This window comes from Engystomops pustulosus, chromosome 2, assembly GCF_040894005.1.
Source record: "Engystomops pustulosus chromosome 2, aEngPut4.maternal, whole genome shotgun sequence".
Classification (NCBI taxonomy): Eukaryota; Metazoa; Chordata; class Amphibia; order Anura; family Leptodactylidae; genus Engystomops; species Engystomops pustulosus.
The window spans coordinates 151454488-151478815 of record NC_092412.1 but is presented as its reverse complement, the minus strand read 5'-3'; the positions used below and the strand labels follow the sequence as shown (position 1 = coordinate 151478815).

Sequence of the window (24328 nt, the reverse complement as noted above, 5' to 3'; positions counted from 1 at the left end):
TATTCAATATATTTGCAACAAAATAGTTTATTATGCATGTCTTGCACATTGTACAGTTCTTGTATATAGAAGCAGGAATTACACTGCATTCTGCTCCACTATGCTGCAGCCTGCATTTTCCCTGACACAACCATGACGATAATACAATACTTAATATACGCTCAGCAGAAATGATCTTTTGGGTGTTTTTATGAAGCATTATATACAGACAATGAAAATTCCACTCATTTTAAAGTTCACATGTAGATTCTAAATTTCACAGACTGTTTACAGACATAAAAATATATTATCTATAAATATACTGTACATGGTCTCAGCAGGGTTCATAAGACGTGTGCGAATAAATCCACCATCAGGTTACATTAACAAGATCTGTTTCCGGGAAAGGAATGGTGTCTGTGCATCCCGCAGTGCATGAGAAAAGTCTTCCAGGGGCCATTCAGTACATGGGGGAGCAAGTAGCTTCCCTCTGCGGATCAGATCACAGAGATCCCGAATCATCTTGGTAATTTCCTCACGATCTAATATAAAAAAACATCAGAAAACCCAAAATGAATATAATATCCACTTCTGCTTTATTTTTTCATGAAGTTCTCCTAGTTTGTATTTTATTCCTTATATTATTATGTTAGTTGTAGATCCTATGGTACGTGTAGAAAGTTCCAAAAGGTTGGTAATGTGTACTCAAAATCAACTGAGCTACTGTTAGGGGAAGCTTATACTTACTCTGATATCGGTCTTTTTTCCACTGTGTTACCCAGAATCCACAGAGTTTCACATTTTTAAATATTAGTGCGCTCTGGAATACATAAAAGGGTTTTAACTTAAGAAATAAGCTGTAAATGAAAAGAGATTAGTTTAGGACTGAAAGGGTTGTTCGCATTAAGTACAAGGACTGATTGTCAATGCCCACCGTCATTGGCAGAAAGCAAGTCTCATTCCTTAAAAAGTATAGAACGTCCCATAGCAATCTAAACCATCATTGCTGTGGCCCTTTTATTCCAAAGACTGGTAGAGAAGCACCAGGAATACCCCTTGAAAGCTAGACTTTTTATTCCATATAAGCCAGCAAAGCAACTCCGCATTTTGTGTAAAGTAGTTCTCAAGTTCGCACTCAGTGGTTTATGCATTCCGCAGAATTTGCCTATACCTGCCTTAAAGTTACATTTAACATGTGTAGGAAATGTGGATTCTGGCAATAACATTATGCAATAGTCAGATGAACAGTAAAAAAAATAAATTGTTTAACATTTCACTCATTAATACTGTAACCAATACTCACCACAGGGATAGTAACTGGCTGCTTGGCCATTCCTCCATATGTCACCATTGTGCCACCATAACTGAACAATAAATGAAACCATTATTTTTAAGGCCAAGATTACACTGCAGCATTTTATAGTATCTAGTAACTATTGTAATCCACAAATTGCACGTAGTTTAGTTGTAGCTCAATATTTAAAGGGAACTTGTCACCAACTTTACCCCCACCTAGCATGACCCCAAGGTAGGTTAATTTATGTCCTGCCTAGAATTGTCTGTTATGTGAAATCTCAACTAATAAAATCTGTAGTTGATCTGTAGTTCATGTATAATATTAAAGATTAGAATTTTGTGGATTCGTGAGCTACAAAACTGGATATGGGTGGTTAAATCATATTTAAGCTGATACCAGAACCATGGTTGTAGGTACTACATAACCCAATATATAGGCATCTATGGCATCAGTGGGGAAGTAGTATATAGCCAGCCAGCCCCCTGTAGTGCATAGCCTGCCAGCCCCCTGTAGTGCATAGCCTGCCAGCCCCCTGTAGTGCATAGCCTGCCAGCCCCCTGTAGTGCATAGCCTGCCAGCCCCCTGTAGTGCATAGCCTGCCAGCCCCCTGTAGTGCATAGCCTGCCAGACCCCTGTAGTGCATAGCCTGCCAGACCCCTGTAGTGCATAGCCTGCCAGACCCCTGTAGTGCATAGCCTGCCAGACCCCTGTAGTGCATAGCCTGCCAGCCCCCTGTAGTGCATAGCCTGCCAGCCCCCTGTAGTGCATAGCCTGCCAGCCCCCTGTAGTGCATAGCCTGCCAGCCCCCTGTAGAGTATAGCCTGCCAGCCCCCTGTAGTGCATAGCCTGCCAGCCCCCTGTAGTGCATAGCCTGCCAGCCCCCTGTAGTGCATAGCCTGCCAGCCCCCTGTAGTGCATAGCCTGCCAGCCCCCTGTAGTGCATAGCCTGCCAGACCCCTGTAGTGCATAGCCTGCCAGCCCCCTGTAGTGCATAGCCTGCCAGCCCCCTGTAGTGCATAGCCTGCCAGCCCCCTGTAGTGCATAGCCTGCCAGCCCCCTGTAGAGTATAGCCTGCCAGCCCCCTGTAGTGTATAGCCTGCCAGCCCCCTGTAGTGTATAGCCTGCCAGCCCCTGCCCCAATATAATGCCTGTAGGAAAAAAACAGTGTGCTCAATTTCCCCGGCAGGTGCTCTTCTATACAGCGATGCTCCGGCATTGGCTCCGTGTCCCCGCGCGGTCTGATGCGGGGCGAGGGCATGGAACCGATGCCAGAGCATTGCTGTATAGAAGAGGGTTTGCCGGGGGGGGGAGGGGTGACTGTGTCGGAAGGAGAGTACACCGTTTGTTTATTTCCTTGACTCAAGTATAACCCGAGGTGAGGTTTTTCAGCACATTTTTTGTGCTGAAAAACTCAGTTTATACTATATACTCAGTATATACGGTACTAGTATATTATACAGTAAATATCTTTATGGTGGGTCTTTTTAAGGGTCGAACAAGGGTACCTAGGGTCCACCAGTAAAATTGATTCTGGAGGGCCCACCTAATGCTACATATTGTAATATTATGACATATTATGACATACTAGAGCTGCATAGTTCGTGAAGCCAAGGCATTGAGACCAGCTTCCTTCTACCTCCATACATGTCTGTTTCCCCTTGGCTGGCCCTGCCCCGCTATCCCCGTGGTCACAAGATGTGACTGAATAGTGTTTTAAAAAACATTTCAAGAGAAGTTTTCCTGGATGCCCCTGAAATGCATTTTAATAGCACAATTCAGAAGCATTTTGTGAACATGACCTTAAGGTCCATCGTAAAAAAAGGACCTCTTATTAAAAGTAATCTGTGTCTCTCCCATCTCCTCTGTCATTTACCCCTCATATTGTGGTCTCCTTCATCTTCCCTCCATATTGTGGCCTTGTCTCATCCCTCCCCTCTTATAAGGGCTCCTCACATCTCTCCACTCATGTTGTGGTGCCTCTCATCTACCCCTTTTCCTCTTTGCAGTATAATTAAATAATAAATGAACACCAGATACTCCCCTTTACTTCCTTAAATGCTGCATACAACAGGCAGGCAATTACATCATCATACGGTGCCTACTGCAGACAGCAACAGTGGGGCACACTGATGTTATGGGGAGCTGGAAGTATGCAGATAGAGCTTGATGGAGTTGGCTTAGTTTCAGCGGGTTTCAAGGCCCACTCTAGTCCAACTCTACTTGTGTTTCCTACTAGCTAAACAATTCCAACTGTCTTAACCACTAAGACTACATTCACACTGCCGCATGGGGGGCGTATATACGGCCAATATATACGTCCCCCATAGACGGCAATGGGCGCACAGTGCCCTGCGGGAGTGGAGCGGTGCACTGTTCCGCTCCATACCCCGTGAAAAGATGAGATATGTCCTATCTTTTCACGCAATACAGCACCGTGCGCCATATATCCCTATGGAGAGGGGCGGGAGTGAGCAGCGCTCACATCCTCCTCCTCTCTTCGCGCACTGCCGTGTGCCCGCCCTGCTACGGTACGGTGGGCAACGGCAGTGTAAATCCAGCCTAATAGCTACTCTATCCAAGAGTCTTTGTCTCTTAATGTTCAAATTCATTAAATATATAAATATTGATATCTATTTTACTAGAAGATAATATAAACATTGGAGGACTATGCCCTTGTACTCCAATACTGCAGCTAAAAATTACTTACTCCAAATGACGTAACATTTCAGTTGTGCTTTTTCCACCAACACAGTTTAATGCCAGTCGTGGTCGAGGGTAATTCTGTAAGAAAAAGATCAATGTTCACAATCAGTAATACAGCCATCCTTCACCATATGCAAGCACTTTTATTTGGTCCAAGAGTCGAAAGTAACAGACTACACTGGCAATATATATATATTTTTTTAACTCTTCTATTTAAACATAAAAAGATCATGTATCGTGGTTCACTGCCAGCTTGAGAAAGGAGAAGAGTCAGAGCCAGAAGACAAGAAAAACCTCTAAAATGAAGGTACAGGGCCCCACTGGCAGCTAATTTTACGTGATATCAGGAGAACTTGTAACCTTTTATCAGCAGGCATTGTTACTCGGGTGGTCAAATCTGGTGACAGGTCCTTAAAATAGCCCATTTGACGTGAGATAGCTCTGGTGCACAATCTATATTGAATATATATATTGAATCAGTCTATTGTTTATAGCTGGTAAAACAAACCTATGCGACTCCAATAAATCCATGTATTCCTCCTCACTCAAGGCTGGGATCAACGTCTTCCACCCCTCTAGAGAACGACAGGGCGCATTCTGGATTTTAGCTTAGATAAGGTGGAAGTAGATATCAGAGATAAGGCTTCCTGGGCCCTGAGATCTAATCACCCCTATCAGTGGATACGACGACAGTTAGTGAACTGTGCCTGTACTGCATGTCTCATAAAAGCCATGTCTGGGGATTTGGCATTTGGATTTTAATGGTTCAAAGGATAGAAGAGAGGTGCCAATCCGAAATATCAGAAATAGCGTATATACCATAAGACTTCCAAAAAGCAGGGCTCAGCTCATCCGTAATATGCATTAGGCTAGGGTTATACCATAGAGGAGTATAGAGGGGGGATCTTAGAATAGGCACACTGGCAATAGTTTATCTCTCTTTGAAACAAGGACTGGACATGTTGAAATGCAACAGTCTTATCCTTCTCTGCCCGACACCTGCCAACAGTGGAGAATTTTAAAGCACCTCTAGAGATCACTAAATGATTTGGTCAGCATTGGTCTGATATTGTATGGCTTTCTATAGAGTCTTTGGCAATATCTGGTGTAGATTAGAGATTTCGCTTACCTTAAACAAATCTTTCATCTCTGGCTTGCGCAGCTGTTCTTCTGTGATCACATGGTCGGCACCTAAATCTCGAAGTCTCTCCACTAAGCTTTGTAGATTGGGCCTGCAGATGTAGATTTAATTAAATATCACTTACCTCATATATTGTCATTTATATTAATTACCGTATATAGAAAATATTTGCATGTTATACACATACCGGTCCCGCACAACATTAATGGTTGTAATACCCAAAGATGCTGCAATCTGTATAACAGCCTGCCCAACACTGCTGTTGCTTGCATTTTGGATTACAGTGTCCCCTGTGAAAGATAAAGCAGAAAGACATCAACAGAAAATGCACTTTCCCACATACAAGTGTTTATTGCACACATATCTATTTATTGCTTGTTGCCATCTACCTGGACGAAGAGTCTCATAATCAGAGAGCAGTCTGTATGCAGTGCAGGGGTTAACACTTAAGGTTGCAGCACCCACCACAGATATATCACTTGGAACTCGCACTAGGGCCTCCTCGCTGAATAAGCCCTCTGTACACCACGTGCCTATGGATTAAAACATTATAAAAAGACAAATGTAAAATACTTTATTTTGTAGTATCTTGCTCTTAAATATCTTTGTGAAGTAAAATAAATTGAATGACACAAAAATGAATGACATAAAACTTGACCCATAAAGAAAGTATAAACTAAAAGAAACTAAGAACAATACTGTATCTGTGCAGCAAGTATAAAACAGTAAAATAAGGCCGAGCTACAGAGTTCTTCTTTTTGCATTTAAAGTATATATATGTATACATATAGAATAACTTGCAGAGGTTTGAGCAGTGAACACATGCAGCAGTTTTGGTAATGGTACTCAGTTCCAATGATACAGCTATGAAACACTGCTTCCATTTCATGGCCTATGGGTCATTGGATACAATGAGGTAAAATCCAATGCATGCCCTTCCTCCACTGATGCAGTAAAAATGTATCACTGTGATGTCAATGGGCTTACCTGATTGGAAGTAGGGACACTTAGATGTAGTGGAGAGCTTTCTCAATACCACCTACAGATAAAGTGTCGCATGGATCTATGGGTGACCACATGGGCAGACTGAAGGTAGAAACAGCATGTCTTAATTATTACAATAGCCTTCCTTCCTATATAACGGTAACCTCTGTACTTTCTTCTCTTCCTATTTTGTAGTATCTATAAAATTGGTCTAATCCTGCTTTTGTTGGTCTGTGCTTAAGAGGGATTCTTATATTTTATGTATCTTACAACATAAGCACAGGATATGTCATGGGAGTCCTGAGACAGCCACCGAGGTGTGGTAACTTTAAACAATACAAATACCACTGAAAGATTTACTCACACAAAACCGTAAAACTCCTTTACTGGTGTGTATAATCAGTGACAGTCTCACGTGTTTGGCCATGAATGGACTACGGCTGCTTCTGTGAAACAAATGTCCATTACACAGTTATCTGCTCAATGGATGTTAAACTATCAACATATGGCCACCTAAATCTTGCTTTTAGGGGCAGATCTAAAAAAAGAAAAATGATTATATATATATGATTATATAATATATCTGTGTGTAGTAGCCAACACATGTCAATCTTTTAGACACTGGCATTTTTCTCCATTTTATGTGTGATTCATACTAGATAGACTGTGGTGTAAATTTTATACACATACGGCTGCTTTCTGCACATAACCTACAAAAACACTTCCATTACATTTGAAGATTGCTGTAACAAATCTATCTCTTTTCTGTATGCACACACTGGCATAGACTAAATATAGGAACCATGATTTTGTAATTTTAGCACATTTAAATGAAACCTTCCATTTGATTTGATGCATTATGAAGCAAACATACCTTGAGAATGCTGTAGCTACACTGATGCAGGATCATATCTTGGTTAATCCCTGAGCTGAGAGGTTTTACTGAAAAAAGAATTATAACATTCAGGACCTTGGGAAAGCTCGGTCAGGCTGGCTGCCTACATAAACACATTACACATTGGAGCTTGTAATTACAAATGGAGGTTAGTCAAGACATGACTAATCAACCTGAGATGGATCACTTATTCCCAGCAGCTGGGGGATGGTGCAGCAATTGATTATTCTGCATTCAGACACAACCCAGGGATTACTTCATCCTCGCCTGCAGTCACATGCTAGGAGAAGAGCTGAAGCAGCCATAGAAGTGACAGAGCTTCATTAGCATAATGTTTTATCTGTTTTATCAGCAAAACCACTCAGCACAGGGATTAACCAAGATATGATCCTGCATCAGTGCAGCTACTATCAGTGTAGCTACAGCATTCTCTAGGTATGTTTGCTTCACAATACATCAAATCAAATGGTAGGTTTCCTTTAACACATTTCACTAGGTCTCTACTGAGGCACATTAAAGAGGTCAAATTTACTTTGGCAAATAACTATTCTAATACAATTGTGAAAAACGTCTTTGGTCTTTTTATGTGCAAGGTATTTATATAGCATTTTAAGAAGGGAGAAAGAAACTAGTGCTCTTCAATAACAGTCAAAGCATGTGTGTGGCTTCTTACCTACCTAAACCAGCATCCGCTGGAATCACCCAATCACCAGGCCGCACTGAAGATACATGATTTGCAACTTCAGCCACTACACCGACTCCTTCATTTCCCCCCACAGCTGGAAGCTGGGGCAGCAGAGCATAGGTCCCTGGAGAAGACATAACATTTTTGGTTAATCTTAGTGTATTTATGATAACAACGTAATATGGAGAGAATTGGATAAATAACTTTTGTCAATTAAACTTTCAACTAGGTGTTGAGAGTAAACGCTTAACCATAGTTTCAGATGATTTTTGATATTGTGTGTTTATGTGTATGTGTGTATGGGTTGTTGTGAATATTTTACTAATATACTTAATTAAAAAAATTCCATACCGCTAATAGGATGCATGCTGTATCTTTCCCCTAGTTATGACCGAGCAACACATATCGCTATGGAGATGGAAGCAGCACTCACCCCTCCTTTCCAGTCAAACCTAAACTACGCCTAGGCCCCACCCAGGGCATGCTATTCATTTGTGTGAAAAGGGCCTTAGTTTGTAAAGAAACAGACTGCCCTTAGATGCAATGTTACTTCTACGTTAAAAAAGTGGTAATTCTGCCTATGAGATTAGCTGTTAGTCTCCATAGACACACAGCAGAATTTGTTAATGAAGTACAGGCAGTCCCCGGGTTACGTACAAGTTAGGGTCCGTTCTTAAATTGAATTTGTATGCAAGTCGAAATTGTATATTTTATAATTGTAGCTCCAGATTATAAATAAAGCTTCATTACAGTCGTTCATTAACCCCTTCCCGACGCGCGCCGTACTAGTACCTCTCCATAGCCGGTAAGTCTTTGCTGCATATTGCAGCAAAGGCTTACCGGTAACACCCGCGATCGGTGCTTTCACGGCGATCGCCGCCGGCAATGCTGCCGGAGGCGCCATCTTGCCGTGGATCACCGCTCCCCGATGACGTCACAGGGAGCGGTGATCCGTTGCCATGACAGCTTTGGGTCTCACGAAGGCCCGAAGCAGTCTCGTTTTAACCCATTCATTACAAGGTGCTATCAGCACAATGTAATGAATGAGGAGTAAAATCCCCATATACTGCCATATTGCAGTATATGGTAGGATCGATCAGACAACCTAGGGTTAAAGTACCCTAGGGAGTCTGAAAAATAGTAAAAGTAAAAAAAAAAAGTTTAAAAAGAAAAAATTATAATAAAAAAACCTAAAAAAATTCAAATCACCCCCCTTTCCCTAGAACTGATATTAATAAACAGTAAAAATCATAAACACATTAGGTATCGCCGCGTCCGAAAATGTCCGATCTATCAAAATATAATTACGGTTTTTAACTGCGTTTAACCTCGTAACGGAAAATAGCGTCCAAAGTCACAAATGACATTTTTTTGCCATTTTGGAAAATATAAAAAAATTTATAAAAAGTGATCAAAAGGTAGCACAGTCCTAAAAATTATAGCAATGAAAACGCCATCAAAAGTCGCAAAAAATGACACCACCCACAGCTCCGTACACCAAAGTATGAAAAAGTTATTGCCGCCAGAAGATGGCAAAATCAAAAATAAAAATTTTGTACAGGAGGTTTTAATTTTTTTAAATGTATGAAAACATTATAAAACCTATACAAATTTGGTATCCACGTGATCGTACCGACCCAAAGAATAAATTAGACATGTCATTTGTGGCACACAGTGAAAGCTGTAAAATCCAAGCCCACAAGAAAGTGTCGCAAATGTGTTTTTTCACCATTTTCACTGCATTTGGAATTTTTTTCCCGCTTCCCAGTACGCACCATGGAATATTGAATACCGTCACTACGAAGTGCAATTTGTTACGCAGAAAATAAGCCATAACAGAGCTCTTTATGTGGAAAAATAAAAAAAAGTTATAGATTTTTGAAGGTGGGGAGTAAAAAATGGAAGTGAAAAAACTAAAAAAGGCCAAGTCGTTAAGAGGTTAAAGGGAACCTGTCACCAGGAGAGCCATTTTAGCACTCCCCCAGTCTCCACAGAGCATAGTACATACACTGCCAAAGTGTTTTTGTATTAAATATTGGTTTTACAGAAAAAAAGTTATGTTATATTGTACCTTTCATTAGCATCTGCTGTGTGACTAGGCAGTTGCCAAAAGGGAGGGTCTGGAAAGGAGCAGTTTTCTCCCACCGTTGGGGAATAGCTTCTCCATGTGACCTTCAATGTGAGCTTCTCCAATTTTTTTTAATAAAAATTCCAATCACCCCCCTTTCCCTAGAACGGATATAAAATATAATAAACAGTAAAATCACAGACACATTAGGTATCGTCGAGTCCCAAAATGCCCGATCAAAATATAATAACGGTAACGGCCAACGATGACCTCCGAGACGGGAAATGGCGCCCAAATGTTTTGAAATGCGACTTTTACATTTTTTTACATCAAATAAAAATTGGAATAAAAAAGTATCAAAATGTCGCACAGACCTAAAAAAAATGACCCTTCCCGCAGCTCCGTACCCCAAAGTATGAAAAATTTATTAGTGTCAGAAGTATAAATTTGGTATCACCGCAATCGTATCGAACCAAAGAATAAAGTAGAGGTGTTATTTGGAGCGCATAGTCAAAGTCGTAAAAACTGAGCCCACAAGAACGTGACGCTTTATTTTTTTTAAATTTTTCCAGGTTTGGAATGTTTTTCAGCTTTGCAGTATGCGACATGTTAAAATAAATAACATTAAGGGAAAGTAAAATTTGTTACGCACAAAATAAGCCCTCACACAGGTCTGTACACGTAAAAATGAAAAGGTTATTGATTTTTGAAGGTGGAGAGCGAGAAATGAGCGAAAAAACCCTGCGTCCTTAAGGGGTTAAAGGACACCTGTAACCTGGTCTCTGTCACTAATTCTGCCACCACTACCTGTTGGAGCAGCCCACAAGGATTCCATCCCAACCTTTATTTAGTCAATTCATACATTAATAAAGAAAAATTATTTTAGAATGATTATGTAAATGAGCCCGGGCACATGGAGAGAAGCAGGGATGTCACCCCTGCTACTGCTCCCCTCTCCTCCCCCTGCTCATATCTGTCTGTCACGTATAGTAAAGCATTGCTAGTGTCTGTGCTTTACCTGATGACAAGTTCTCTCCTCCTAATACGCATGTGTGAGACACAGACATCTAGCAGACATGTTTTGCTATAACATGGAGCTGTTGTAACTCTCCTATATACATACAGGCTGCAGGGGGCGCCAGCACCAGGAAGCACATGGAGGAGCCATTACACCATTATACTGCACATCATTACACAGGGTGTCAGTCACGTGCATAGGAGTATCTCATGCACACAGGCTGCAGGGGGTGTGGTTGTCAGCACCAGGAAGCACATGGAGGAGCCATTACACCATTATACCTCACATCATAATACAGGCTGTCAGTCATGTGTATAGGAGTATCTCATACACACACAGGCTGCAGGGGGCCGCCAGCACCAGGAAGCACATGGTGGAGACATTACATTATTATTCCAGCAAGGGTGAAAAGAATCGCAGTAGAACAGGCACAACCCCCGCTGCTTCTCGCTGGTTAACCCCCGAAAAAGAAAGGCGGTGCGGTACCTGCTGGGGTCTTCAGATGCAATTGGATTACTTGCAGTGCTCAAGTCCCAAAGTTAAATAGACGTAATAGGACGGCACTCGCTAATACGATCCACAATCTTTATTTAGCCTACAGGCAAGCAGACATGTGAGGACGCCGAGGTCCAAAAGGTAACAGTCTGTTTCGCGCTACTAGCGCTTTGTCAAACCTCGAAACAGCCTGTTACCTTTTGGACCTCGGCGTCCTCACATGTCTGCTTGCCTGTATGCTAAATAAATATTGTGGATCGTATCAGCGAGTGCCGTCCTATTCTTGGATCTGAAACATTACCTTATTATACCTCACATCATTATACAGACTGTCAGTCAAGCACTGGGGGTGTGGCTGTGCCTCCCACTCATGAATAAGCTGGGCTACTGAATATGATAATGACTCATTGGACATCTCTCAGGTCATCTGCACACAGCTTTAGGACCTCATTGCTTAAGTTTACAGGCAAGTAATGACCAGATAGGGACAATGCTTTATAATGGCAGTTTATAAAAATTTTTAATTTTAATCAGTTCATGGATTTTCTCAGCACGGAGTAGACACAGGACAGTAGATGGACGCTGGTCACATGTCCACATCGCACACCTGCCTAGGCAGGTCATGCGATCACCACTATTTTTGGCTGTAGTCAGTTGGTTGCCATGCATCCAGTATGGCCAGTGTTATGGTGATGTGGTAATAAAGTGAGGTGCAGTGATGGCAGTTGCACATCATTACTATGTAGTAAATGTATAGAAATCTTCCAGGCTACCAGCGGCGCCATTCACTCAGAATAGTTCCTTTTCATAAATGAATATCTTTATTCATAGGCTGAATAATACACGTTTTGAGCCCGGACCGGGATCTTCCTCAGTTATATACAGAACTAAGGGATCAAGGGACTGGTAGTTTCCAGTGGCGGCCATCTTGGTGATAAATGCATACTTTAGAGAGGTCATAACATTTTGTGAATCATAAAATCAAACTATTAAAGCTCAATTTTGTGACTAATGACATCAAGTTTTGTTACATTAATTTATTTATAGCATCATGGTTTTTTGTATCAGACATTCATATTCACGGAATACCCCTTTAAATACGAATTCTAAATGAACCAGGAAATTTATTCACCGATTTATGGATCTAAATCCGATTGTGAAATTATCTTGTTAGTTAATTTTTTAGAGAACAGAACATTGTTTAAAAAAGAAATTAAACATTGAACATGAGCATTCAACAGTTTAGGGAAGGTCACACTAAGTTCATTTGTAAATGTTAAGGAACATTTTAGATTCATCCAAAAATTTCAACTACAAACCAAATATCCCTGACTTTCTGTGAGCAATGGTTATTTCAATGATCAAGCATATATCCCACTGCCAATTTTTATAACGTAACTAAAACTACTATTCAGTTAGTCACTCCTAGAAACTAACTAATAAATTAACAGGGTTTCATTTAGTGACACAACATAGTCTCATGGGGGAGATTTATCAGAAGTGGTGAGTGCCTCTGTAGTGACTTAGTATTGGGGCCCAATATTACTGACCTAATGACAAGGAGTACAAATTTCAGCGTCTGGAGCCCTGACCCAGGCACCCCCCATTACTTGCTCGCGATTCCTTTTAATAGAAATATTAAATGTTATATTTTGAAAAACAGGAGAAAATAACATTAGCAAAAGCCCAAAGATAAACCAGTTGGGTATTAGTCTAAAACCTGGTGGATAAAAGACATATAGGTTTTTTTAAAAATTTTGGGTGACAGCTTTTGTATTTACGTATGACAATTCTTTTTATACATTTATGCAAATTGATTAAAAAATAATTTACCAGATCTCTGCTATATTATAGCATCATGTTATTTCATGAGGATATTAGATGGCTTACAAACATCGATTCTTAAAATTTTCAAGGAAATGTCTGAATCAATTATTTTAGGAACAAAGAGATGTCGCATCCTCGCTTGTGCAAGAGTCACAGATGCTTGTACAGACAGCTTCAAGCTAAAAATGCATGGTTTTTTCTCTTTACCTGGGGTGAGGATGAAACTGCACAAGCAGTACTTTTGATGTAGCTCCTGACAGCTCCTCACACACAATCACTGGTAAGAGAAGACTGACAAGCTATGGTATTTGAATGGAGGCACAGCTGTCCAGCTCTGTGTGAGCCTGAGGCCTCGAGCAGCCCCTCCCTGCTATGATGCCGTTTGTCAGCTCAAGGTGGGTGGAGATACTACCCTCTGCACAGGAAGGAGGTTAGGGGCACATGAGATCAGCCATGTGACTGGGACAAGTTCTGAACACTATATTGAGGAATGACAGATCTGTAAGAGGCTGCCAGTCAGGCAGGGGTATGGAAGGAAAAACCCACACAGGCTGCTTCTAATATATGTCTGGTAAATGTATGTAATGTAAATAATACAGTACAAACCAGACAATTCTAGTCACTTTTCAGAATAACTGCAAGTAAAATATGACATTATTTTTATTAAGAATGAGTTTTCAATGTACATTTGAAAAATTTGTGAAAACGGTGTCCAGGTACATCTTGGGTTGCGTTCACATGGTGTACTAAAAAATCCATTGCAACCATATTAGGTCCAAATGTACATGCACTGTTTCAGAAGTGACAGTGTTTTCCATACCTCCCAACTGTCCCGGATTGGGCGGGATAGTCCCGTTTTTGGGGCTCTGTCACGGGTGGCTGGGAGAATGTACCGGTTTCCCCAGTGTCCGCCGGTTTGTCCCACCTCCCTACGCAAGTTAGTCGGAGCCTGGGAGAAGTCAAAGTGACTTTGGGGGAACGCTGGACGGTATGAACCAGTTTTTTTTGTTTGTTTAATACCAGGGGACAGGCGGAGGATAGAGGGCAGTAGGAGGTGGTTGGGGGACAGGAGCAGGACAGGAGGAGGATAGAGGACAGGAGGAGGATAGAGGACAGGAGGAGGATAGAGGACAGGAGGAGGATAGAGGACAGGAGGAGGATAGAGGACAGGAGAAGGATAGAGGACAGGAGAAGGATAGAGGACAGGAGAAGGATAGAGGACAGGAGAAGGATAGAGGACAGGAGAAGGATAGAGGACAGGAGGAGGATAGAGGACAGGAGGAGGATAGAGGACAGGAGGAGGATAGAGGACAGAGGGCTGGAGGCTACAGGAGGAGGCTGCTGGGGGACAGGAGGAGGTGGCTGCAGGAGAGGAGGAGGCTGGGGAAATGAAGGAGGAGGTTGAAGGATAGGAGGATGCTGGAGCAGGATGCTGGAGGAAGAGGAGGCTACTGGAGGGTCTGGAGGACAGGAGAACCACATGAGAAGGTATGAGGACAGGGGGCCACAGGAGGCGGATAGAGGATAGTAGGCCACAGAATTAAGCTGGAGGACAGGAGGAGGATAGAGGACAGTAGGCCACAGAATGAGGTTGGAGGAGAGGAGGCTGGAGGACAGGACTCTACAGGAGGAGGATGGAGGACAAGAGCCACAGTATGAGGAGGATAGAGAACCATGTGAGGAGGAAGTTTGGAGAGAGAAATAAAAGTGGAAAACCAAATGTAAAGGGAGGATAAAATTAAAAAGGGGTTTTATATGTTGCACAGTTGCATTAGGGAGTATTATACGGGTCCATGTTTGGGGGGAGAGGGGTGGCCAAAGTATGGCGACACTGTACTATGCGGGGACTATCCAGGTCGATATTATACTAAGCTTGTGGGTGGGACAATGGGCATGGTTTAGAAAAAATGGGGGAGAAAGCCCCTGTTTCTCTCGCCCAAAAGTTGGGAGGTATGGCGTTTTTTTTGCAATCATTATTATTGAATTAAAGTCGTTTTACTCAGCGGAATTTATCAAGAGGTATATAGAGCATTTTAACCACAGGTGTTTCATTATACTGGTGGACAAAAGTATTGGCACCCCTGGAAGAAAATGATCATTGCAATCACAAATTCTTTGGTATTAATATCTTCATTTATTTTGCTTGCAATGAAAAAACACAAAAGAGAAGGAAAAAAAGTCAAATCATTGAACATTTTACAAAAAACTCCAAAAAGGGGCGGACAGAAGTATTGGCACCCTCAGCCTAATATTTGGATTCAGGTCTAGACTCATTGTTGGCCACTTTGGAGTCTCCAGTGCTTTCTCTCAAACCATTTTCTAGTGCTTTTTGAGGTGTGTTTTGGGTCATTGTCCTGCAGCTTTCTCACACTGGGCCATACATTATGCTGCAAAATTTGTTGGTAGTCTTCAGTCAAGCTATCCAGTGCCAGAGGCAGCAAAGCAACCCCAAAACATCCTCCACCATGTTTAACTGTAGGGACCATGTTCTTTCTTTGAGGGCCTCCTTTTTTTCCTGTAAACTCCATGTTGATGCCCTTTCCAAAAAAGCTCTACTTTTGTCTCATTTGACCCGAGAACATTCTCCCAAAACGTTTTAGGTTTTCTCAGGTAAACTCCAGCCTGGCTTTTTTATGTTTCTGTGTAAGGAGTGGGGTCTTCCTGGGCATCCTACCATACAGTCCCTTTTCATTCAGACGCCGACGGATAGTACGGATTGACACTGTTGTACCCTCAGACTGCAGGGCAGCTTGAACTTGTTTTGATGTTAGTCAAGGTTCTTTATCCACCATCCGCACAATCTTGCATTGAAATCGCTCGTCAATTTTTATTTTCCGTCCACATCTAGGGATGTTAGCCACAGTGCCATGGTCTTTGAACTTCTTGATGCCACTGCACACGTTAAGAGAAAATGTGGCGCTACAGATGGGTGCGCTTGTAACCCAGAGAATTTTACCAACACACGGTTTGGTATAAAAGCTAATTAGTATTTATTGCGAAAGATTAAAATTTGATTTCAAACATTGGTGATGTTTCAACCAATGTTTGAAATCAAATTTTAATCTTTCGCAAAAAAAACTAATTAGCTTTTATACCAAACCGTGTGTTGGTAAAATTCTCTGGGTTACAATCGCACCCATCTGTAGCGCCACATTTTCTCTTCCGCTGATACTCCTTTGTTTATGGTTCCATTGGATACCGGTTTTTGTGAGCGCATGGGAAGCTGCTGAGGTAACCCTACGAAGGACTCATCACTAAGGGCAACTAAGACCCCCACATTTATATCTGCAACTGGCCAAGTGGCAACCAGGTGAGCACCTCCTATTACTTACCTGAAAACAAACCTCCCAAACGTTATCACACGAGGCGCCGTCCTATTTGGTTGTCTTTTTTGTTTTTTCTCTCTCACACTGCACACGTTAGACACAGGAACATTAAGTTCTTTGCAGATGGACTTATAGCCTTAAGACTGCTCATGCTTCCTCACAATTTTGATTCTAAAGTCCTCAGACAGTTCTTTGGTTTTCTTTCTTTTCTCCATGCTTAATGTGGTACACACAAGGACACAGGACAGAGGTTGAGTCAACTTTAGCCCATTTCAATTGGCTGCAAGTGTGATTTAGTTATTGCCACCACCTGTTCGGTGCCACAGGTACGTTACAGGTGCTGTGATCCCCTTACCGACATGTGACGTAATACTACGTCACATGCTGGGTGCGGGTGCATGGAGAGGGCTCACGGACTGAGCCCTCTCCATAGCTGGTAAGTATTTGCTGAATATGGTCAGCACTGTTCGCGGGCGGTTTCCCTCCGATTGCCGCCGCCATCTTGCGGAGGATCATCGCTCCCCGTGACGTCATCGGCGAGCGTCAATCCGTCGCCATGACAGCCTCGGGTCTTCTGAAGACCCTAGGCTGCCAGCACATTGTAATGAATGAGGAGGAAAATCCCCATATACTGCTATACTGTAGTATAGCAGTATATGGTAGGATCGATCAGACAACCTAGGGTTAAAGTACCCTAGGGAGTCTGAAAAATAGTAAAAAGAAAAAAATGGTTAAAAAAAATGATAATAAAAAATCATTAAAAATTCAAATCACCCCCCCCTTTCCCTAAAACTAATATAAATATAAATAAACAGTAAAAAATCATAAACACATAAGGTATCGACGCGATACGTTTTGCCATAAACAGTCAGTCCAAAATGTTAAAGAGGACCTGTCGGGGTGACTTGGGTACCCAATTTACATGCGCAGTGAATCTTCACTGTGCGACTGTGTAGGGAGACTTAAAAGGCGAGTATGCCAAGAGCATGCAAAGCAAAAGGACCTAGAAAATAACATAAATTTTCACTTGTTTCTGTTAAGTATAATGCCTTCAGTGTGAATCTACAATTTTTATAGTCATGAAAATACGGAAAACTCTTTGAATGAGAAGAATTCTCAACTTTTGGTCTGTACTGTATATATAGTCTTAAATGGGAAACATGTCCAATAGCACTATACATGGTTGATACAGGTATTGCAGCTTAGCTGTTTGGAAATGAATGGAGCTTGGTTGCAATATCATGTACAACCCATGGTCAGATGTTTTTTTTTTTTTAAAAAGCAGCTATAACTTTCAGCCCCCAGGCATTACTTACACGTCCATATGCGGAGGCCTAAAAATAAACATTTAATGTTTCCATGTAACAGCAGATGGGCCCCCTGACACCAATTTAACTGGTGGGCCCTTGGCACCCCAGTCCGACCCTGAATCACACCATCAATCATTTTCGACAGTAACTGTGTAGCTTCTACAGGGACATAGAGACAACTGCTTCTGTTGGAGGAGAGTGCCATGGGCATCAGCATTGCCCTCCAATTTTATGTAAACATTATATGACTCTCTAAGCAGAAACTTTATGATCCCTGTAGTGCTGTGAGATACAGAGAGCTGACAATGTGGTTAGATTATCAGGGTACAAGGTTTATATACACTTTCATTTAGCTCTTAACCATTGTACTAGTATCTGACATATAGAGAGATGAGACAGATGAGAGATCCATGAGATGCCTATTGCACACAATGACACAATCAGCTCAGTTACATCTCTTCTCTATCAAACTATCAGATCAGATGTGCCTCCCTCCCCCTCCCCGGATAAAGAACTTATCTGCCTTTAGCTTGTAGCTCTTGTCTTGCTGCTGCTGTTGTTTGCCGGTAGGAAGTTAGTGTGTGTCAGTGTCAGCTGGTCCTGGAATGCAGGTGAAGGGGCCGCTGCAGAGAGCAGAGAAGGGCTCAGCTCTCCACAGTGTCAGACAAGATGGCTGCCGACCCTACAGTCAGAAGATCCAGGGTCGACAGCAAAGAAAGTTTCAGCACACAGTGGAAGGGTGGGGTGTGTACTTTTGCATAATGCAGCAGTCTGTGAATCTGCAGCATATAGGGGCTGTGGGATCACCCCCAGAGCCTTTCAGTTGATTTTAGTAGGAAGGAAGCCATGGATAACAAATATAAGATGATTACCACAGTCACAATGCCAGGATATATGAGTAAGTGTCCCTGGTTTATCCATGCCCGATTTTGATTTCCTTTAATAGTTACTGAACAATTGGGGGAGATTTATCATAAAGGTCTCAAAGCGAAGCTGTTTCAGTTACCCATGACAATTAGAGCTCAACTTTTATTTTCCAACAGCAGTTTATAAAATTAAAGCTGAGCTCTAATTGGTTGCAACAAACAACTAGAACAGATTTGCTTATAAACTGATAAATTTCTCCCATATTGTCGATGATCAAAATACCCCAAAAACAAAAATGACTAAATACCGTATATACTCGAGTATAAGCCAAGTTTTCAGCACAAAATTTGTGTTGAAAAAACCTAATTTGGCTTATACTCGAGTCTATAAAAAAATTAACACAATACTCACCTTACCGACGTTCCCCATAGGTCATTTTCTGTGGCCAATGCTCCGTTGTCGCCTCGGGTCCTTCGGATTCTCTTCGGGAAGCTCCACTCCTCTTCAGGTACCCTGGCAATGCCGGCGGCTCATAAACGATGGCATTGGTAAGCGGCTAACGTCATTTTGTGTGCCGGCCGAGCGCGATGACTCGAAGAGGAGCGGAAGAACCCGAGGCAGCATCGGAAACAGAGGACCTACGGGAGATGTTGGAAAGTTGAGTACAGTGTTGGCAGGCTATAGACTACAGGGGGCTAACAGGCTATAGACTACAGGGGGCTGGCAGGCTATATACTGGGAGGCTGTGACAAATGCATTTCCCACCCTCGGCTTATACTCGAGTCAATAGGTTTTCCCAGTTTTTTGTGTTGAAATTGGGTACCTTGAGTATATACAGTATAGGTTTTCCAACCTAATGGTAATGATTACCTATTCATAAGCTCAATTATAGATTTTTGGGGGTCCGACATTAGGCCATCAATTAGCTGTAAAAACCCATTTAATTATTGAACAGTAGGTGGGAAGCCCAAGACATACATGTTACAGCCATGATATGTTTAATAGTATCTCCTGCTGAAAAGTACAGTCGGTACTGAGGGGGCATTCTGCTTGTCTCAGCAACTGCATGATACTGAACACTGCCCTTACATATCACACACCAAGAGATGCAGATCATGTTAACATTTTTCACAGACCACATTTTTTAAATCAACAGTATTCAAATCATCTCACCTTGAACCATATTAAGGTCTGAAGGATTTATGGGGGCAGCCAACATCTTAACTCGGACTTCATAGTTAGTTGGAGAGGGAACTTCAATATTCTTCAAACTAGTGAAAATATAAAGCAAAATATAAAACATACAGAGCAAGTCATAAAACAGACACATGTGGGCTGCAAACAACAGGGCTGTGGTCCATTTTTTGCGGCCCATGAATCATTGGCGTGAAAAGCCTGCCTGAGCCACAAACAGGAATAGGACCAAAATTTGTGGCTTGGGCAGTCGTCTCAAACATGAAAACCATGGTCGACTGTATCAGCCCATTTAAATGCATACAATCATGTACAGCAGTGGTTCCCAACCTTTATTTTTGCACAGGGACCAGCTAAAATTTTGGTGTCAGTCTGGTGTCATAGTTTTATAGACAAAAATGTATGTTTGCATGCACCACCATAAGTCCCCGTGTGCCCACTTATATTGTCCCATTTCCTGAAGAAGCGCCCTCACTTATATCGTCCCCTTTCCTGCAGCATGCCCCCTACCACATCACCTTTTCTTTAGCTGCCGCCACCCTCTCTTTCCAATGTACACTTTCTCAGCCAAACTCCGTCAAGAAAAAAAAATATCCAATACTCACTTTCCTTGTTCCCCTGCAGCAGTCTTCTCTTCCTTCACTTCTCTTCCGCATTAGTGCATGGCTCTATTGTCAGCAATAGAGCAGTGCATTAATGTGGAAATAAAGTAAAGGAAGAGAAGACTGCTGTGCTGGAACAGGGAAGGTGAGTATTTTTTTTTTTTACAGAGATGGGCTGCGGCCCGCACTCAGGTGTTCCACGGCCGGTGGTTAGGGAACACTGATGTACAGGGAGGCTAACAATGTGCTATAAAACAGCACTAAGGTGAATGACCAAAGCAGAAATTTGTACAATTCCACTGATGTGAATGAGACCTACAGAAATCCAGGTGCTTGGAGATGAAACCTACTTAAGTGAATGCAATTAATTTTCAAGGCCAAAATACTTGCTACAAATATGTGAAATCTCACTAAAGTGGGGTTTAATATGGACATCCGAGAGTACACTGCTGGAGCTAGTGAGTAGATGCAGAGGTCATGTCAGAGCGTGCCATATCATCACTTCAGGGAAACCAACAGGCAGAGGGCTCATCAGAGCAGCGACAATAAAAATTGGGGACTACTTCTAAAATCAACTTTATAATTATGCTAATTAGCCTTAAGAGCTCTGGTGGGTATTTCAGGAGCCCCTCAAAACTGCAGCATCACAGGCTTTTACAATGAGGAGAGCAGGTCTCCCCTTCATCTGCACTGCCTGCTGCTGTTACACTAGCAGAGGAAGGGGGTGAGAGCAGGGGGTTGGGTGAGACATGTTTTGCTCATTGTAACAGCCTGTGAATCTGCAGCACTGAGGAGCTCTGGTAACACCCCCAAAGCCCTTCAGATTAATTAGCATAATTTTACAAGCTGATTTTAGAAGAAAGGAGGCCATGGATAAAAAAATATAAGAAGTTTACTACAGTCATGGTGCCTGGATCTATGAATGATTGCCCCTGGTTTATCATGCTTGATTTTGATGGTAGATTATTTTAAAAGGGTTTTTCTACCAAGCAGGTTAGGCCCTGTCCTGTGGATAGGGCCTAACTTGCTGATCTGTTGGGGTCTCAGTGATGAGACCCCCACAGATCACGAGAACGGGGGATCCCGCCGGACCCCTTGTGGCTCCCCCAGATGAATGGAGCAGACGGCTGTGCATGTCCATTCTGCCCCATTCATCTCTGTGGAGGAGATTGACGAGCGATGAATGTAGCAGAACGGACAAGCATCTGCTTCATTCATGAGGAATGAACGATGAGAACGATGAGGAGTCAGGCGACGGTACCTGGGACCCCTCGTTCTTGTGATTTGTGGGGGTCTCATCACTGAGACCCCCACCAATCAGCCAGTTAGGCCCTATCCTGTGTATAGGTTAGATCAGTCATGGACAATTAGACTTCATATAACCCTAAATCTATGGCGATGTTATGGACAGACAGCTGAAGAGGTAAAAGACATTTCTGAACCAGGAGCTTTACTTTACATTTCAAGAACTTTTAATAGATGTATATATTGATAAATTGCCGAATATCCTGACTTCCACATATCACAGAAAACAAGAAGTAAAGTTTAGGAGGACGGTGACCTTCACATTTATAGCAACGTGACAAATACACATTGCGAGCCATATTGCAAAGCCATAAAAAGTCAAATGTATATCTGGTCAGGATCATTTGAATAGGCCTGGCCCAAATAGTGCAAAACTGCTCTTAGCCAATTTAGGTTTATTATACAAGTTAATACATAGGATCAGTACCCATAGTTGTTATTTTAATGGACCTTGCGACCAGTATGTTGAAGAGTATAGAATATCCCATTGACAACTATTTTTTCCACAGATCACTGATATGGGAGAGATTTATCAGATGTGTCTGAGAGAAAAACTGTTCAAGTTGCTGAAGGCAACCAATCAGAGATCATCTTTCATTTTATAAACCGCTTTGGAAAAAGCAAACGGACAATACTGCCCATAATTCACAGCCAATTTTTCCTCGTTCGTGTGCAGGTTGCCTGATCCCACACATCTATCCCATGACTAGCTTAGCCCACATAATGGGCAGTAAGGATGGCTAAGTACTGACAGATACATAGGTAGTTGGTGTATACATTCCTAGATCATCCTTCACTGCACGCTCATCCAAAGCACTAAGGACTGTTAGGTGTATAGTATACAGGTATACAACTAGTGGGTGTGTATATAGGACTATAAGAAGCAGAGCCCTCACTGTCCTCTCATCTATGCCCTGACTCGTATACATGCAGGGCAGTAAGGACTGCTAAGTGTATAGTATACAGGTATACAGCTGGTGGGTGTATATTTAGGACTAGAAGAATCAGAGCCCTCACTGCCTTCTCATCTATCCCCTGACTAGTATATATGCAGGGCAATAAGGACTGCTAGGTGTACAGTATACAGGTATACAGCTGGTGGGTGTATATATGGGACTATAAGAAGCAGAGCCCTCACTGCCCTCTCATCTATCCCCTGACTAGTATATATGCAGGGCAATAAGTACTGCTAGGTGTACAGTATACAGGTATACAGCTGGTGGGTGTATATATGTGACTATAAGAAGCAGAGCCTTCACTGTCCTCTCATCTATCCCCTGCCTAGTATATATGCAGGGCAATAAGGACTGCTAGGTGTACAGTATACAGCTGGTGGGTGTATATATAGGACTATAAGAATCAGAGCCCTCACTGCCCTATCATCCATCCCCTGAATGGTATATATACAGGGCAGTAAGGACTGCTAGGTGTATATATATATATATATATATATACATATATATATACATATATATATATACACACATAGATACATACACATATATATATATATACATATATATATATATACATATATATATATATATATATATATATATTTATATAGCTGGTGGGCGTATATATGGGACTATAAAGCAGAGCCTTCACTGCCCTCTCATCCATCCCCTGAATAGTATTTATACCGTGCAGTAAGGACCGCTAGGTGTATAGTGTGTATATCTATATAGACAGTGTGTCCACGCCCCTTCTTCCCAGCAGACACCGGGACGTCACGTTTTCCCCGTGTGTGTCCTTCCTCCCATAATGCCGTGCTGCTGTAAGGCTCTAGTAGTGTGGTTCTTACCGTAGCACCTGCGATGGTTCGCCATGTTTTTCGTATACTAGGCCCCGCGGTGCAGCTGTACTTAGCTGACGCCGAACCAGTCTCAGAGCCGGCCACATGTCTGCGCCCTTCTCCTGGGTGCTGATCCGTGACGCCTCGGCCCCACCTACTGACTGACGCGTCAAACACCTTACGGTCACGCCCACTGCTGAGTAAGCGAAGCCTGGCCCGGCGTCGCTATAAAGACACGATCTGCACGATTCACGGTTGGCACAATGCCTGGCACCTCTCGATGAGCTGAACGGACGCTGTGTTATCTATTTCGCCAACACTTTCCTGTAATTTGGAAAAATGATCTCCCCTCTTTGAAAACTGGCAAATTATAATTCACAAGTGTTCTGGAAAATATAGTGAAAATTATACCATCATTAGCCCACTGTCTAGCAGAGGCATAACTAGCCCACTGTCTAGCAGAGGCATAACTAGGGGTCCAGCAGGAGGAAGCCGGGAAACAAATTCGCCCCAAGTGGGCCCACAACCAACGTGTTCCAGTATTCCACCATCCAGATGCGGTTCTCCTCAGGCCTTCTTATTAATAATCATCTAATATATAAAGCTGTGTGTATGTATATGTATGTCCTCTAAAGGAATCTGTACCGTTGTTACAATCACCAAATTTTGCACAGTTGTGGCCTGTGACTCAGGGAACGTCTTAGCCGAAATTTTTACTCCACACTTTCCAAAATCCACTTATTACCCACCACATACAGTAGCCATTGTCTGCTGCTGCTGTGGCAGTTGGAAACTGAGCCATGATTGGTTGCTATTCTGCCACAGGTAATTCATATG

At 42.3% G+C, this 24328-nt stretch overlaps 1 protein-coding gene across 1 annotated transcript; it reads right to left on the bottom strand.

The window, feature by feature from the left end:
• On the bottom strand, positions 1-23676 carry MECR (mitochondrial trans-2-enoyl-CoA reductase). The gene is made up of 10 exons (XM_072136891.1): positions 23501-23676; positions 19769-19866; positions 7677-7808; positions 5510-5653; positions 5308-5410; positions 5109-5211; positions 3984-4057; positions 1283-1343; positions 727-799; positions 1-521 (listed from the first exon to the last, which is right to left on the bottom strand). The coding sequence occupies exons 1-10, from the start codon at positions 23596-23598 to the stop codon at positions 358-360; spliced, it is 1050 nt and encodes a 349-aa protein (XP_071992992.1). The 5' UTR covers positions 23599-23676; the 3' UTR covers positions 1-357.
• Positions 23677-24328: the final 652 nt, after the last annotated feature.

Bases quoted from the DNA above. Each gene is read 5' to 3' on its own strand.
- MECR (XM_072136891.1), bottom strand. From the start codon at position 23,598: ATGTGGCCGGCTCTGAGACTGGTTCGGCGTCAGCTAAGTACAGCTGCA. The intron at 5,411-5,509 runs GTAGATGGCAAC...TATCTTTCACAG, and splicing joins TTATGAGACTCTTCGTCCAG to GGGACACTGTAATCCAAAAT. The intron at 4,058-5,108 runs GTAAGCGAAATC...TTTTTCTTACAG, and splicing joins AGATGAAAGATTTGTTTAAG to AATTACCCTCGACCACGACT.